We start from the raw sequence: 17686 nt of genomic DNA, 5'->3' as shown, positions 1-17686 counted from the left end.
GCGTGCCCATTTTGCCCTGTTTTGCCATAGCAAGCCGTTGAACATTCCACGCAACAACCATCGACCAACTGATCATGTGTTCGTTGAAATGAATCAAATACTTTTTCACTCCACAACAACTTTCATGTAACTAATATAGGTACTAGTAATTAAATTACGAAATAGTAAATTGCTTTTGGAAATTTATCGTTTATAGATCGTCTGATACGATTGATATAGATTGTTTTGTTGTTTTATTTACTTGTTCACAACATTTATTTACAAGTTTCTATTAGAGATGGGTTCGCCGGATCGAACCCACGGTTCCGCTCCGATTCCGGCAAGTATGATTCCGATTCCGACTCCAGAGAAACGGAATCGCTAGTTCCACCGGAATCGTCCGGAATCGTTGGAATCGTCCGGAATCGCCCGGAATCGCCCGGAATCGTCCGGAATCGCCCGGAATCGCCCGGAATCACCTGGAATCGTCCGGAATCACCTGGAATCGTCCGGAATCGTCGGAATAGTCGGAATTCCATTTCATTTCATGTCCAGTGGCGCGTTAAACGGTGGGCGGACTGGGCGACCGCCCGGCGATCTAGGGGGCCCCGTCATTGTGGATGTTCGACTTTGTATCGATGCTACCCACCCCACCCCCGCCCCCTGGATGGGACCTTTGACCATCTAATTCAAATAGACTTATTTTTAATTTTTAAATTTTTCCCATCGCTTCAAGCACTGTATCACGAGGGCCACGAACTGCAGAAAACCGGGGCCCCATACTACTCAAAGCAGCACATTCAATGTTCTAAGAAATCTGCCAATACTTGCATCAAAGTCGCAAGCGAAGAACGCTGCCACACGCGCGCACAGCTCAAATCAATACCTCATCATCGTTGGCGCAAAGTATTGGAGAGAGCGAGAAATCGTCAATTTTTGCTGGTGTGGGTGGCCTGTGCACGAGACACCCAAACCCAAAACCACGCATAGCAACTTGCTGCTAAAATGGAATGCACAGAACGCTGCGCTTAACTACCACCGAAAACCCGTTACACAACACAAGCATACAACACACCCAAACAAAAATTTAAAGGCCCCGAAACACAATATCAATACACCGGCTCGTAGCCGGTAAAATTAGCAGGAAAAATTGACTAACACCAAGCAAGCAACGGTGCTCCAGTGGGTAGAGGTTTCATTCGAGAAACGATTCCATCGATATCGATGTGTGCGCTTTTCAATTTGGCTTGGATGAAACGTGCCTGTGCTTGCTGGGGGTGTCAAGATACTATACTTGTTTTGCAGATGTGTGCCGAAAACAGACAGCTTTCACGCGAAAAATGGTATTCACATCTCAAGCCTGAGATCGTGGAGCGTGCCTGCTTTTAACCCAAAACCTTAAATTTTCACGCGGGGCCCTACTCATCTTTTGTGGTCAACTGACAAATAGGGGAAATCGGGAAGGGGTGGTATTCATATGTCCAAAAAGGAACTGGGCCGTGTTAATATTAAAATGATGTTTTATCACTATTTACATACAACTTTTTGCGTGAAGACAAGATAAAAAACCGATACGGCTATATTGAAGCCAAAACTCAAAGGTGGTTTACGGGGCCCCAACGATTATGTGGACTCTTCAATAAAGGGCCCCCGTCGGTAAGGGCCCCCGTCGGTAAGGGCCCCCGTCGGTAAAGAGGCCCCGTCAATAAGGGGCCCCGTGCATTTGGTCTTAGTGTGGATGGTCGGTGCACGAGCTCACCAAAAAAAAAAACGCGGAGACACTTGCTGCTAAAATCCAATGCACGGAACACAGAACAGAACGCTGCGTTTAACCACAAAGAAAACCCGTTTCAACAGCCACAAGCACACATCATACACAGACAAAAATTTAAAGGCCCCTACACAAAATTTCAATACGCCGGCTCGTAGCCGGAGAAATTAGCAGGAAAAATTGACACCAAGCTCGCGTCGCTTTAAAAAGCCTAGGAAGGTCGTTTGGTCAACGGTGCTTCAGTGGGTTGAGGTTTCATTCGAGAAATGGTAATCGATGTCATTGTGTGCGCTCTTGGCTGGGATGAACCGTCCTGTTCTTGTATACGGGGCCCCTGCTACCGCTTTGCGATTGTGTGCCGAAAGCAGACAGCTGTTTCACACGAAAAATGGTATTCACATTCCTGGCCTAGGATAGTGGATTGTGTGTGTCTTTTAATGCAAAAAATAAAATTTTCATTCTTGGCCCTGGACCGAAGAGAATGGGAAATGGGAAAGGTTTCAGGTTAGAAGGAAGGGGAGAAGGGTATAAAAATACTCAATATGGTTTTTATCGACTATTTAATTTTTTGCAAACACAACAAGACCAAAAACCGTTACAGCTGCATCTACATACAGCCATACACAGCCATAATACGAAGAACAATCTCCATTGCCTCGGCCATTTGGGGGCCCCGTTGATGATCCCGTCGATTGAGGGGCCCCAGTGAACGTATGAATGACTTGAAACATCTAATATATAATGTAAATATAGTTTTAAGTTAGAAACTTATAGTATGTTATGATGAGTTTACGAAAAGAAAAAAAAACTAAATTAAACAAAAGGTATTGTTCGTATTTCTCTGCAAAGTTAAAATTCCGTCAAATTGACTGGTTCCGTAAACCTAGTGTTAATCAACAACTAATAAGATTCTTACATTTGTACTATTTTGATTTCTTAAGCTACGCACGTTTCTAATTATGAACACAGTTATCAAGTCGTACGACTTTAATAACATGGCCTTTATAGGTTCGATTCCTAAGCTCTTTTGTTCCGGTTAAGCTCTTTTGTTGCCATTATACTAAGAGGTTTCATGAACGCTCCAAACATTTTTGGGAAGCCATACTTGCCGGTGGTGCATGCAAAGCAATGACGGAAAAAGTAAAATATGTATTAAATGTGGCTTCTAACATTTACTACTATTGGTTGACTACGATTCCTCACGATTCCGGTTGATTCCGGTCGATTCCGAACGATTCTAACGATTCTAGATGATTCCGGTCGATTCCGGGCGATTTCAGTCGATTCCGGTCGTTTGCGTCTGTTCACGTTCCGGCCGCCGCGCATCTGTCAATGCTGGCTGTCGTACATTTGAGCCAGGAATGTCGCGCACTGAGTTCCTCAATATCGTTCGACATGCAATCTAGCTTCTTGTGTTACTGTTTGTATCTATTTGTATTAGGTTATGCACTGCATAAATGACATGAAATGAAATGGAATTCCAACTATTCCGACGATTCCGGACGATTCCGGGCGATTCCGGTCGATTCCGGTCGATTCCGGTCGATTCCGGTCGATTCCGGACGATTCCGGGCGATTCCGGGCGATTCCGGACGATTCCAGGCGATTCCGGGCGATTCTGGACGATTCCGACGATTCCGGGCGATTCCGGACGATTCCATCGATTCCGGGCGATTCCGGACGATTCCGACGATTCCGGACGATTCCGGACGGTTCCAACGACTCCGCACGATTCCGACGATTCCGACGATTCCAGACGATTCCAGACGATTCCGGGCGGTTCCGGCTTGTCGGATTGAACCTACCCTTCGGAACTGGGTCCGAAATTTGTTGGAATCGTCCGGACCCAGTTCCGCTTTTTTGTGCGTTTTGCCCAACTCTAGTTTCTATTCTACACCCTTAGACCCTAAACATCGGATGAAAGTCGGGCAATTTACTCGTTGTTTCGCTTTAAAAAATTTTCGCTCAAAAAAGCGTCTTACTTGTTCTGATGATGCGTTCACACCATTTGATGCACCCAGCCTTTTAAACAGTTCGAGAATGTTTGAATTATGTCGGAAAGCTATTTTTCCTCTTTGTCCAGTCCAACCCACGCCCGTTAAGAAATGTTTATCAAACAGAATGTCAAGCGATTTGTTCATCAAGAGATCTGGCCTTATTTCGCCCGTTTCAAACTGTATATAACTTATGACTTGCTCCCTGAACTCATCCTCTTCCAGCCGTTCATTAAATGCTTCTATCTCTGGAGCACTGGTAATTTGCTTGAGCTCGAGTGTACAGCAACTAGCACCAGAATCAAAGCGAACTGATCGCATCGGCGCTTTACTAGTTTTACCACGTTTCTTCGGCTTTTCTCGGAAACATGTATCCTGAGCTTGTTCTACACTTTCTTCTATAGTTCCGCTCGGAGGTCCACCTTCGATTTTATATTGCATGTCCTCTTCATGAAGTTCTGCATCACTCTCATCCATCTCCTTTACTTCATCCACAATTCCACGCGATGAATCGAACGCCTTGGCTCGTCGTTTTCTATAGATGAGTCTAAGTTGAAAATAACCACGAATTTTGAATAGAGGCAATTTCGTTCCCTGTGACGCACCCAATCTACTAAACAGCTCAAGAAACTTTGAATGATATTGCAATGATTTCATGCCATCTTCTGCACGCCAGCTGCAGGTTATAAAGAAATGCCTGTCCATCAACATGTCCAACGATTTATTCATAAGGAGATCCGGCCTTGGTTCTTTCGCCTCGTACTGCAAATACTTTATGACTTGCTTCATGAACTCTTCATCTTCTAGTCGACGATTAAACTCGATGAGCTCTGGAAGGCTTCTAATTTGCTTGAGTTTGAGCGAACAACAATGGCGCTTTGGATGAATAAGAACTTCTCGGACCGATGGATACATTCTACGTCGTTTCTCTGATCGGTGTGTGCAAGCAGAATCTTCAGCTTGTCTGGCGGTTTCTTCGCCATTTTTAGATACCAGATTGCGTAGGATCGCCTGCGCTTGGTCCTCTGATGGCAATTCATCGCTCTGGAATTCGCCTTCTAATGATTCTTGAGCTCGTCGTCTTGCGAGTCGTATTTTCAGGGTAAAGAAGCTCTGAATTTTATACGCTGCCATTTTTTGTCCTTCCGGTACACCCAACCTATTGAACAGCTCGTGAATTTTGGAATGGTGTTGCAGAGCTATTTTTCCCTCCCGATCGCGCCAGTCACAGGATGCAAGGAAATCCACGTCAAACAGAATGCCCATCGATTTATTCATCAAGTGAACCGAAATTGACTCTTCCGTTGTATGTTGCAAGCAGTTTATCAGCTGCTCCATAAATACATGATCTTTTAATCGTCGGTTCATTTCTATTAGCTCAGGCTCGTTGCTTATTTGCTTGAGTTCAAACCAGATACTATGCACTGGACAGAAGTTAAGTGGACGATTGAACACTCTGGATCCTAGAGATACATTCGGTTTACGTTTTTTCCTCGGTTTCGCCTTGGAACGAGAATCTTGCGCCAGTGTTTCGCTTTCTTCGACGTTATCAGACGGCAGGTCTATTAACATTTCTTCCTTAACCTCCAATTGTAAGTTGATCCCAGCATCAGGACTTATCTCGAGTGGGTTTGTTGTTTCCTTCAGTAGTGGGTCCATCCCAGCATCAGAGTTTAGCTCGAATAGATCAATTGCCTCTTCTTCCAGCTTGAAATCGGGAATTTCGTCGATGACATCGAATACAATATCTTCAGTAGTTGCCAAAGGGTCGGAACCTTCTTGTTCATCGTCTTTTTCTATTTTTATCAACAAATCCGTATCAATCGGAGCCTCCGATTCCTCACGGAGATCGTTCTCTTGTGGTTCTTGTGTCGAGACCGGATTTTCTCTACATTCCACACCATCATTATTTTGAACCGGACGTATTACATCCGGCTAGGTTGCCAACAGCTTGTTCTGATTGGACAACACCTGACTGCTGAACATGTAAAATGTCTCCACCGTCTTTACGCATTCGGTGCACACATTCATCGGTAGCCCTATCTGGTTCGCTATCTGAAATTAAAATGATCATTTAACCAATCAAATCGTGACAAAAGCATCATCCTACTTACCACGATGGGAAACACCTGCTTCATCATGGAGATTAACGGCTCGTCAATAATGGTTGTACATCTGTTTCCAAATTGGGTACCCAAGCAAAGCCGGCAGTTGGCTATGTAGCTCGTGGGAATGGGGATCTCGTTGAACAGGCGTGCCTGTACCTGTTTCGCTCGTGCGTGACAATTAGGCAAAGGCACAAGGGGTGGCGGGACAAGTCCACCAACCGGATCACTGTTAGTATCATTCATCTTATGCACCAGCTTACAATCAGGGGCTCAAAATAGTGTTCCTGTTAGTCCTTGCAAGGACTTCGCGCAGTTACGCTGGAAAAGTTTTTTGGTAATTATTATCGCTCGCTCTTGCATAAAACCTTACTCTGCCCTGCAATTTATTGTTTTGATTCCTCAACTTATTCACCTAAAAGTATCAAAATGATAAACCGCGTTAAGCAAATAACTAAAACAAACGTAAATGTGTTGTTTATCTCGCCATCGAATTGGTTGGGTTTGTTTTGATCACACATTAGCCTTGTTTCCACGGCGCACTTAATGCTCGAAAATTTCTGTCAAATCAACTTTTGTTGTGAACCCTTTTCGAGCGGTTTTTGCCGTCCGCTGGATTGTTGCTGGTGGCGGTTGCTGGATTGTTCGAATATTTGTTTGTAATATTTTAACAGGTGCAGCAAAGTTCTGTGTATTTTTGTATTTAACCGTAGAATTGGCAACCAGATTTACACATGTAAATTGGCAACCGGCACTTGTACGATTTGCTCAAAGAATTGTCAAATTTAGAAAACCGCATATCTCCGAATCCGTGTATAAGAGATACCGTGTATCTCGGGGACTACCTGTAATGCCGACCATATATTCTCTTCTGTTTCACTTATTCATAAGGTTTTTTATGTTACGATAAAACTAACGGTCCATTTGAAATTAAAAATTACAGGAATTTGACTTGAAAATAAGCACAATACGAAAAGAAGAAGCTTTCCGGACTGTACGCCGGCCATATGGTACAGTCGTCCTTTCGTACAACTTAACCACATACCCGTCATGGGTTTAAGCCTCGAATGAACCATGCCCTCAAACGTACAACTGACGATCCTGCTACGGGTAATCAATAAGTTACTGAAAGCCTAGCTCACTAGTTGGACAGGCAGCCCATAACCGAAAACGCTTATTGTGCCAAAGAAAGAGAAAAACATATTAATGCTTATATGTTCATATAATTTACATTTTAAAATTCCCAAATGAATTGTGTTGAGGAAACTCACTTTTATTGACGATAGAAGTGCAAATATTCGCCATCAAACGTGCCTATTTAATGATTTTGTCAACTGTTGTGCTGCTCGAATGGCGCTCGAATGCTAGAGCTTAAACACTTTAGTCTACAATCTTTTCCCGTTCTATAAAGGAAGTTAAATGTTCAGTGACTCGTAGTAATCTTTTCATTAAGTAAGCATCAGGTAGAGATATTTAATGGCATATGGCTATGGAACAGTCTGAAGAAAAAAAAACATACAGCAACCTGTTGCTTGCTGTGTATATAAAATATTAACAACAAACTTGTTTTCAATTACAACGCACTGGCTGTATTTCTATCATTTATTTTCATACAAACTATAGCACGAATAATCTTTGTGATTTGCCATAGATCTCTTCATCGTCGCATAGCATACGGTAGTCAAATGTTGAGCCATATTTCAACAACTAGCTGTAGTACTGTATCGCGGGCATTTAGTGTTGTTCCGGTTTTCTTTTGTAACTCACTTCATTTACAACAACTATGTTCTGCTTCTAATGTTGTACCTATACCAATACCCGTTATTTCGTGGCTTTGTACTCCTAGCATGGCTCGTCGCTTTGCATTCTTCAGTTTAAGAATGAAATAATCCCGAACTGTGCATCCCAATAATCGCTTCCCATCCTTCGCACCCAGCCAGCCGAACAACTCTTGAACTTTCGAATACACCACAAAAGGTATTTTTCCGTTAATCCCTCGCCAGGTACAGGTTGCCAGGAATTTTCTATTGAAAAGAATGTCGAGCGATTTATTCATCAAGTGATCCGACCGCTCTTCACCCGTCTCGAACTGTAAGTAGTTTATCACCTGCTTCATATATTCCTCGTTTCGTAGTCGACGATTAAATTCGTCTAGCTCTGGCTCGCTGCTAACCTGCTTCAGATTGAACGTGCAGCCTGTGTGTGCTAAACAAAGCGGAACTACTCGCACCGACCCATCCGGTGTACGTCGCTTGTGAGGCTGTTCGCCAGCGAAGGAAGCTGGCAGTATACCACCAGTTTGTTCTATGCTTTCATCCTCTGATTCACTTTGCTGTTCATCGACAACCTTTCCTAACATTTGCTGGTTAGCTCGTCGCTTTGCATTTTTGCATTTAAGGCTAAAATAGTCACGCACTTTGCATCCTGGTAAGTTTACTCCGTACATCGCGCCCAACCTACTGAACAGTTCTAGAATTTTCCTATACCCAGGAAGCGATACACTTTTGCGCCCTCGCCAGCCGCACTGTGTAAGGAATTGTCGGTTAAATAGAAGGTCCAACGATTTATTCATCAGGTAATCCGCCCTAGTTTCTCCTGTTTCGATCTGCAAGTAATTGATCACCTGCTTCATGAACGTTTCGTCTTCTAGCCGTTGATTAAATTCATTTAGGTCTGATACACTCTTCATTTGCTTCAGTTTGATCGAGTAATCGTGCGTTGGACAGTAATGAATCACTCGAGACGGTCCTGATTTTTTACGCCGTTTCTTGGGCTGTGGTCTGGAAAGAGGATCACGCGGTTGATCTTCACTGTCTTCTATTCCTTCAGCTGGCGGATCGATCTCAATTTCATCCTTCACTTCCAATTTTAACTCTATCCCAGCGTCTGGTTTTACCTCGATTGAGTTTGCTGTTGTCTCCTCCAGTAGTGGGTCTATATCGGTACCAGATTTTATCTCAAGCGGGTTTGTTGTTTTCTCCATCGATTGTGGATCGTTCTCGGCATGAGATATTACCTCCATTGGGTAAGTTGCCTCTTCTTCCAGCTTGATGCCCGGTATTTCATCGATTACTTCGAACACAATCCCACAATCGTCGGCAGTTGACAGTGGGTCAGGTTGTTCACCTCGCTCTTCATCTTCCTTTTCTATTTTTATCAACAAATCAGAATCAATCGGAACCTCCGGTTCCTCAGGTTCCTCGCGTGGAACGTTTTCTTGTGCCTTTTGGGTCGGGATCGGATTTTCTCTACATTCCACACCATCATTATTTTGTTCCGGTCGTATGTTATTAGGTAAGGTTTCTGACAGTTTGTTCTGATTGGCCAACACCTGACTGCTGAACATGTAAAATGCCTCCACCGTCTTTACGCATTCGGTGCACACATTCATCGGCAGCCCTATCTTGTTCACAATCTGAAATGAAAATGATTATTACACCAATCAAATCGTGACAAAAGCATCATCCTACTTACCACGATGGGAAACACCTGCTTCATCATGGCAATAAGCGACTCGTCAATAATGGTTGTACATCTGTTCCCAAATTCAGTACCAAGGCAAAGCCTACAATTCGCAATGTAGCTCGTCGGAATGGCTCGAGCGTGACAATTAGACAAAGGAACAAGAGGCGGTGGAACATTTTTATCAAGATAAATTATACTTTTGTCACTCATTTCGCGTGTCATTTGCCTCAAGACAAGGGTGTAAAATATAACATATTTCGTAGAATTGTTGCCCTTTCTGGAACTTTCTGGAGTCGAGTAAAAGGTGTCCTCGTTTATCAATGTTGCTTCAATAATGTCTTATTGTACTCAGGTTGGATTTTCTCACAATAAAACGCCTGAACTGAAAGAAGAGCCATATTTTGTGGAAATTAAAACAAATAATGGATAAAAAAAAAACAAACCGAATCGAATTTGTTTACCTTCTCGCACCTATTGGTAAATTCTGTTTTGATCACACGATTGACAGTTCTGTTGTGCCCCATTCGAGCAGTTGCCCAAAGAACAATCTGACCCCTTGGTCAGTGTGGCCAGATTATTTTGGCGGTTTTCGGTAGGCGCATCAAAATTTTATCGGTAGTTTTCGGTAGGCGCATCAAAATTTTTTCGGTAGTTTTCGGTAGGTTTTGAAATGTTCAACAAAGGGGTGGGGGTGGTTTGAGGGTAGCTAATCTGCTCAACAAAAGTTCAGTAGCACGAGAAAATACATCATTTATCTATTTCATATCAGTCACATGAGCCCTGAAAATTGTACCAAGGAATCTAACCCAACGAATGATTGAGATGCACATTTGCTTCTGAGCGTTGGGGACTCCATTTTTTTGGGGTTCCATGCGGCCGTTTAGGAAAGTGCTAAATCGAATGTGCTGTCAGCGAAATATCGATTATTTGGATGAATTGGTAAGTTTAATAATAACAAAACAAAAATTAGATATAGTTTCTACAAATCCACTCTATAATTGACTCTTGAACTGATTCCATCGTATAAAAAAAATCGCACTTCTTACATTATTTGTCAAATCCCATATGAAATTTTACCAGCGTGTCCGATATCACTGATTATCATCAAGTACAGACACAGGCCTTTGTTGTCTCTGTTGAACTTCTGGTTCTGGTTGCTAGTGATTTCCATATGGAGTTTCCCAAGCGCCACAGATTAAGCTTTAACGACTGGAAAATCAAATATCCATAGAAAAAAAATGAAAGCTCCACAGCTTCAATAGTTTGATCAATAGATGGCGTATTACAACTCATCATTATATTGCTATCCTTTTCTTGCAATGTGTTTCGATAAGTTTCATCTTATCATGACCTATATAGCCTTCTAACTTTCTGAGCAAAAATCTATATGAATGGTCGTGTGGTCAGATACGTGGGTATCAACACCAACGACCATTACTCAAATCTCACTTGCTTCAGTGCTGGTGGTTTCCGTAGGAGTTTAGTATTTAAACAATCGTATCGCCGTTCTAGTTCTAGCGATGCATAACTTCAATGGGAAACCATACAACAGTACAGAGGAAATTAGAAAGCTCTCCTCCAAGCGATGAAACTCAGCTGGTTCGGGTATCCCACCAACAGATAGCGCCACCAGCTTTTTTGCTATTTTTAGAATGCATGAGTCGTTTGCCGCCTGCTATACGAAGTCTTTCTATATCCCGTTTGGGTAGAGAGCTTGAGTCGTTTAGAAGCCGTTTAGTGGTCGTTTAGTGGATTTGTGGCACTTGGGTTTACTGCATTAAATCATTTGGTAAATGGTTTTATGCCTTTTCGGTCAGTATTATGAGAAAATCTGTGATTTTCAGTAGGATAAAAGAAAAATCGGTAGTTTTAGAGTGACCCATCTGTGAATCGGTAGGCATATAAAAAATCGGTAGGAATACAGATAAATCGGTATTTCTGGTCACTCTGCCCTTGGTAGCAACCCTTATAGCTCTTCTTTCTCTCTCTCTCTCACTCTCTCTCTATCCCTCTCTCTCTCTCTCTCTCTCTCTCTCTCTCTCTCTCTCTCTCTCTCTTTATCTCTTTCTCTCTCTCTCTTTCTCTCTCTATCTCTCTCTCTCTCTCTCTCTCTTCAATATTTCTATTCTTCCTCCTTGTTTGGCGCACACAGAGGTATAAGGCAAACGGAGATAGGAAAGAAGGAGGGGAACCATATGGAGTCAAGTGCTGTAATCGAGCACTTTGTTTACATCAATACCACAACAAACCATCCAGCCTACTGCGCTACACGTGGTACGTGAATTTCGCCGGTGATCTGCTTCTGTGTTTAATACGTTTGCTACAGAAGGAAGAAACTGTACAAACTAGCCATCATGGAGGAGAAATGTCGATTGTGTCTGAAAGAAGTGAAGCAAAAATGTATCACAGTTCTACCGCAAGACGAATTTCGCGAGATGATGGATGCCGTTTTCTGTTTCCCAGTAAGTTGCATCGTCCACTCTTGGCATGTGTGATGGCTAATGCTTGTTTTAATTACAGATAGTCTACAAAGAAGGGCTACCAAAGTATGTCTGCACCGAATGTTCCGTCACGATACGTAAGTTCTACAACTACACCCTGGAAGTGCAGAAAACTCAATCTTACCTCGAACGGGAATGGGAATGCAATATTGCATCAAAATCATCAATTACAATCACGAAACTCATACCGATAGGAAATTGTGATGAGGAGAATGGCTCATTTCCTCACGATGCTTACATGGAAGAATATCTCGATGAGGAAAGCAGTACGGATGAATCCTGGAAGCTTTCATCCAGCAATACGGCTGATGATCCACCGTACGTGGACGATTCAAGGGTACAGCTCCCCGCACAACTTATTAAAAACATAGAGAGTAAAAACACGCCAGAAGAAAGCGATACGACAACAAACTTTTTCACGAAACGCTTGCGATCGCGTGACATCAAAAGTGCCACGGATTCGCCATCCCTCAGCCGTTCCGATCTGCCGTACATCTGCCTGGAGTGCGATCTGAAACATGCCACCAAAGCACAGCTCACCAAACACATGCGTGTGCATCAGAAGCAAGAGTGTCCGGTGTGTAGTCGGCTGTTGCGGGTAGATAAAATAAAGGACCACTGTGCCAGGATGCATCCACACTACAAGCTGTTGGTAGCGAGTCAAGAGATGCGGTGCGACAATTGTCTGGAACTGTTCGACACCGAAGCACAGCTGCACGATCATCTCAACCACGATCGGATGCAGCGCCCAGTTTTGCCCGATGCCCGACAAAACGAGATGGAAGATTCGGATGAGGCTGGCAGCACCGCCAAAGTTAAAACGAAACATATCTTCCTGTGCCCCAAGCGGTACAAGTGCCGTAATTGTGAGGAAAAATTCTTGGATAAAGTACAGCTAGCGAAGCATCAGCGGCTTCACCGGACGGTCGATTGTCCAATATGTGGCAAAACCTGTCGCACAGACCGTATCAAGCCGCATATAGCAAAGCATTATCCAAACAGCGATGGACCAAACAAGAAGCTGTACCACTGCACGGAGTGTAAGAAAAAGTTTGCAAACGAGCTACAGCTAACGCTGCATTACAAGAGAATGCACAAGCAGCTGATTTGCCCGGTTTGTAAGGTAAGGGCCAGTTTCGCGCACGTTGAAAACCATTTGAAATTGCTGAAAGTAGAAGAATGTTCCGATGATTCTAACGATTTCCCAAACAACCTTTCGGAAGTGGATGTAACGGTAACGGAAAATTAGCACCAACCGGTGCCGGATGACGTGCCTAAAACAACACTATCACCGTTTTATTTGCTTCCAAAGGCAACGGTGCATTCACCATTGTCTCCAAGAACTTAGTAACGAACCAATCCGGTGCATTGTATATATGGAACCGTAGGAAAAAATCACTACATAAAATCAATCATCAAAACCCGGTATGCTGTTCCTAATAATTTAAGAAAAGAAAGCATTACTACACATGTATTTCATTTTGCTCATATTCCGAATGATCGCGATCTTCGTTTAAAGAAAACTAAATCAGAACTGTATCCTATGAAATCTAGCCACGATAAAATCGATATTATAGATGAGTTGTATCCTTTTTCACAACGCTTTATTTTGTTGTGGGCATAATTGTCACTCTACCTATAGGCTACATAAATTAAAAAAAAAAAATCACACTAAATTTGTGTGCAGAGTATCCACACCGAATTTTTTGGCCGGATCGGAGTAGATACTGTAACTGTTACCTGGAACCAGGCGAACCATTCCATGACTGATAGATTTCAGGAACAGTTTCAGGAAAGGCATGGATTTTGGGTGCAATTTGCAGGATTGATATGTCCCAGGATCAGTTGTAGATCCAGTATGCTTACAGAAGCAGTGCAAGGACCCGCATGGGTTCAGAAATAGTTCCAGGCAGTGGCGGATCTAACGGTAGGCGGACTAGGCGGTCGCCCCGCCGATTTAGGGGCCCCGTAGATCGCCATTCTATAGTCCGCCCCCCCGTCAGCAAAAATTTTAGAGCCTGTGACTGATGATCAAAGGGGCCCCCGACGGCATTTCAATCTCCCAACAGCAAGTTTAGGGCCGCTACCACCCCACCCCCCTCCGGCCACAACAACATTTACCATTTACAGGGGGCCTCAGCTCGTCTTTCCGCCTAGGGCCCCCGATACCCTTAATCCGCCTCTGGTTCCAGGGCTGGTATGGAATAAGTCTCTGTTTCAGAACCGGTATGGGGTTTGAATTAGGGGATGTACCCCTTGGAATTGTGCTGTTTCTTCAAACATATTACCTTTGTGCACACCTTTATACATAGGGGTTCCTGGGGTGATATGCACCATTTAAGGAAAGTTGCTTAATTTGTATAAATGAAGTTGATTGTGCCAGCAATTGCTGAATGGGCAAATTCTTTAAGGTACAATGTTGTAAGGAACGTAAAAGAATTTTTGCCTATTTTTGCTGAAATAACCATGAATATATCATTTTCTGAACTAATCAATTTTAGAACGATCTTTAACTGGTTTAAGCAAAGCGAATGCACCTATGCTAGGGTAAAATGCACCATAGCAACGGGTCAAAATGCACTAATACCACGTGAAAAACTAGTACCAATGCCTACTATAACAAAACTTATTTTAGTTTGTCTTCTAACTGATGCACTTTGCCTGGATCCTCCTGGATGCGTTTTGCCCAAGTGTCCCATAGCTTAGAACATTTTTGATTTCGCGTTTCCGTACATATAGAACTGCATAGCTCTAAAGAGTAAAATGCACCATATTTTAGCTCGTGGTAACTACTTTTTTCGCCACTAAAACGCGTTTTTTGCTTTAGAAATCAGGAGTAACGCGTACACTTTGCCCCAAAGGTCCGAGCCTGTATTTGTGCATTAAAAGATACTCGCTTAAAACTCCCCCCATTGATTGGTTCGGACATATTAACAAGGAAGCTTAAACGTCTTTGTCCAAGGAACATGTTTTGACTACATTTATCAAGATCGATTCTTCCATCGATAAAGGGAAATGAAAACCAATTCATCATAACTGTTGCATTGTAGAAACAGTGGGGAAAACGGGGACCGATGAGCATACAGAAAATTAATGATCTCGAATGATGCATTGAGACCGGTTTCTAGTTCAAGGATTTTTGCTGGATGCAGCAATTATTGCCGTTTTGCATAGTTTGCTTTCTTTGTCCTTAAAAGAAAAAGAATTCAATAGTATAAATTCCCCCAAGTACAGTGAAATAGGATTGTCCTTTGTTTTCTTCCATAAAGAAACGTGAATAACATATGCAGAACAAATTAAACCGTTTTTTTATGATCTACAATCTGCTCCCAGCCGTACTGTTGATGCCGTAAAGCAGTAAACGAATTGATTAAAGAACGGATCTCTCTTGAGTGGAACGGTTTTTCACACACATTTGCAACTAAATTATCGCCCGATAAGCCATAACTCCCATAACGGGTAAATATCAACCACCTTGTGACTTCGAGTACTTGTTGCTCCCTACCCCTTAGCAATTCGTTGGCGAACTCAACCAACCTGTCGCGGCAAAATCGCTCCAAACTGCGATACGGGGTGACATTTTGCAACCCTAGAAATGGTATGCATTTTGGAGGGGGAGGGAGGGAGGGATTGGGTGCGCACGGTCGACGCCCGAACCGATCCGAACCGAAAAAAGGGGGAAGTGATTGTTGTCAGGCCGAACCGGGCAGGAACCAGGCGCGTGATGCGCGTTTAACGTGGTACTTGTTCTTTTATCGCCCCGCTAAATAGAGTAGACTCTTTTCTTGCGCACGCGAAATGTTTGACAATTTCAAGGTAATCGTTAATACTTTGGTTTATGTTGGCTGTTTTTTTTTTTGTAATTCCTCGAAGACCCTGAGTTTCATGCATGATAGCAGCGCTTAAATAATGAAGGGCTTCATGGTGAGTTTTAATGTGCTCGTAAAACGAGTAAAAATCCCCTGCTTTAAAGGAAAGGTTAACAGGATCGAATCAAATTAAATCTTTCAAATCAATAATTTTATTTCGCTAACATTGATCAACACATTCGATCGGTCGATATACACTGCATGGGATAGAATTTCATGATTTATCGTGACTCATGGTTTTATATTCCTCTCAAGCGTTTATCGATAGTGAAAGATCGCCAACGTTAACGTTGGCGATCGAGCGGTCAATACACTCGCTGCGCGTGCTCAGTGACATATAAATTAATTAAGACGAACCGATTGGATGGAATGTTTCTTCTACAGCGATCTTTCTGCACGATCAGCGTAATTTAATACGTTTCCTTTGGCGATGTAAAGAATGTTCTGCTAGTAAAAGCGAGCAGCCAGGAATGGCAGAGCACTGGAAAACCACAAACTTTTAAATATACCCATCTCTAGTTAGGTTTGTTCTTGTTTCTTGCTCCCTTGTGACCTTGGGATGTGGCGGGAATGCTGAACCTGGATTAGTAATACAACCAAGAGGAAAAGAAAGAACTTAAAATACAAATTTTACTTCAAATCTGTTGCCTGCCAAATTAGCTCCAATAGTGAAACGTGACGACAGCTCATGTCCGTGTCAATTAGCCATCAATTACGCTGATTAAATTTTCAGAAATTCACTTTACATCGAGCAAAAACAATAGTAAAAGCCATTTGGAAAGGTGGCTCCATATTTGTTCGTTTTAAAATACATTAAGACGCTTTGTAAATCAAAAGACTTCAACGCTTGTAATGAAGCGAACCTTATGAACGCAGACTGCTCTTTTTTCATCCAAAGCGACAGCAATTTCTTATTTGTGTTGGATAAATTATTAACGTACACGCAATTATAGTCCCGAGCGGAACGTGGCACACACTGGTATGTATGAAATATTTGCGCCATTCATGCAACCACCGCGGTTTCATCACACATTACCTCCCCAAGCAAATGGTTTATCGCGCTGTACGGTGTCTGTATCATCTGCCCGCTGCCCGAGCCCGAACTATTTTTCTGTTGGAAATATTACACCATTTGTACATATCCAGTGGTCATCGGAATCGTGCGTATAGCCTCTTTAGCTGGGTTGTCTTTTGACGGTCGGGTTTTCTGTGCATTACACCAGCAGCACCAGAAGAATCCGCCCTGTGCTTTAAGAAGAACTAAAAGCCCGAAGGGCTTTAATTAATTGTCACGCTTTCGCACGTCCTCTCCGTTCCTTGAGAGGTGCGTCGTCGAGTTAACCCTTACATTCACAAGATTGAGCACTTTTAATGCCAATATTATATTTACCACCTATTATATTTACCACCAACGAAGCATCCGTTTGAATGGCTGGATACTCAAAAACAATATTTCAAATCCCAATCCATATGCTATGTCATCTTCAAGGGTTATCAACGCATCTTGCTACTGTACCATCATGCAAATTACAATACTTGTTACGGCACCTTCAGGAGCATTTAAAAAAAACCCCGACCACCGTCTGCATTATCATAATCGCAGCTACGTTGGGAGGATCGCGATCGCGGGAGATGTACCTTTACACCTTCCGTTTCGCGGCATGTCCTTATACCTTCTTGTTGTGCGATCGCGTTCTGATCGACAAAGACTTCCGCATATTAAAAAGGGCGAAGAACACACGCAGACTCCCGCGAACGAGCAAAAAAAAGGCGAACGGATGGTACGCGATCATCATGTCCGGGACCGGGCCTGGGCTCCGGGGCCGGGCGGCTTTTTTCTTTCACTTTCAACCACACCACACGCGCATCACCTATGGTCGCGATGAGGGGCAGGGTTTTAGCATGCCATGATCTTGACCTTTGCTGCCGTTCCGACGCATGCTATGTTGGGCATGGTTCGGGCAGGAAAAGCTTAAAGAAGAGATCGCATGACGCGCAAAAG

At 43.1% G+C, this 17686-nt stretch overlaps 3 protein-coding genes across 6 annotated transcripts; 1 reads left to right on the top strand and 2 right to left on the bottom strand.

Annotated features, from left to right (window-relative positions):
* Positions 1-3438: 3438 nt before the first annotated feature.
* On the bottom strand, positions 3439-6399 carry LOC120897297. Of its 3 annotated transcripts, XM_040302061.1 has the most exons (3): positions 6265-6399; positions 5859-6170; positions 3439-5799 (listed from the first exon to the last, which is right to left on the bottom strand). In XM_040302061.1, exon 3 carries the CDS (start codon positions 5401-5403, stop codon positions 3637-3639), a length of 1767 nt encoding a protein of 588 aa, XP_040157995.1. In that variant the 5' UTR covers positions 5404-5799; positions 5859-6170; positions 6265-6399; the 3' UTR covers positions 3439-3636. The 3 variants fall into 3 exon arrangements, with proteins under 3 accessions (XP_040157995.1, XP_040157994.1, XP_040157996.1); XM_040302060.1 differs by having other exon boundaries at positions 5859-6399; XM_040302062.1 differs by having other exon boundaries at positions 5859-6395.
* Positions 6400-6791: 392 nt separating this feature from the next.
* LOC120896676 lies at positions 6792-9856 on the bottom strand. Of its 2 annotated transcripts, none has more exons than XM_040300986.1 (3): positions 9776-9856; positions 9324-9696; positions 6792-9264 (listed from the first exon to the last, which is right to left on the bottom strand). In XM_040300986.1, the coding sequence occupies exons 2-3, from the start codon at positions 9534-9536 to the stop codon at positions 7618-7620; spliced, it is 1860 nt and encodes a 619-aa protein (XP_040156920.1). In that variant the 5' UTR covers positions 9537-9696; positions 9776-9856; the 3' UTR covers positions 6792-7617. The 2 variants fall into 2 exon arrangements, with proteins under 2 accessions (XP_040156920.1, XP_040156921.1); XM_040300987.1 differs by having other exon boundaries at positions 9324-9691; positions 9776-9820.
* Positions 9857-11518: 1662 nt separating this feature from the next.
* On the top strand, positions 11519-13402 carry LOC120897614 (zinc finger protein 888-like). Its single transcript, XM_040302616.1, has 2 exons — positions 11519-11776; positions 11835-13402. Exons 1-2 carry the CDS (start codon positions 11669-11671, stop codon positions 13062-13064), a joined length of 1338 nt encoding a protein of 445 aa, XP_040158550.1. The 5' UTR covers positions 11519-11668; the 3' UTR covers positions 13065-13402.
* The last annotated feature ends 4284 nt before the right edge of the window (positions 13403-17686 follow it).

The sequence above is a fragment of the Anopheles arabiensis genome, chromosome 2 (assembly GCF_016920715.1).
Source record: "Anopheles arabiensis isolate DONGOLA chromosome 2, AaraD3, whole genome shotgun sequence".
In the NCBI taxonomy this organism is placed as follows: domain Eukaryota; kingdom Metazoa; phylum Arthropoda; class Insecta; order Diptera; family Culicidae; genus Anopheles; species Anopheles arabiensis.
The sequence above is the reverse complement of the archived record's forward strand: the minus strand, read 5'-3'. Positions and strand labels throughout refer to the sequence as shown.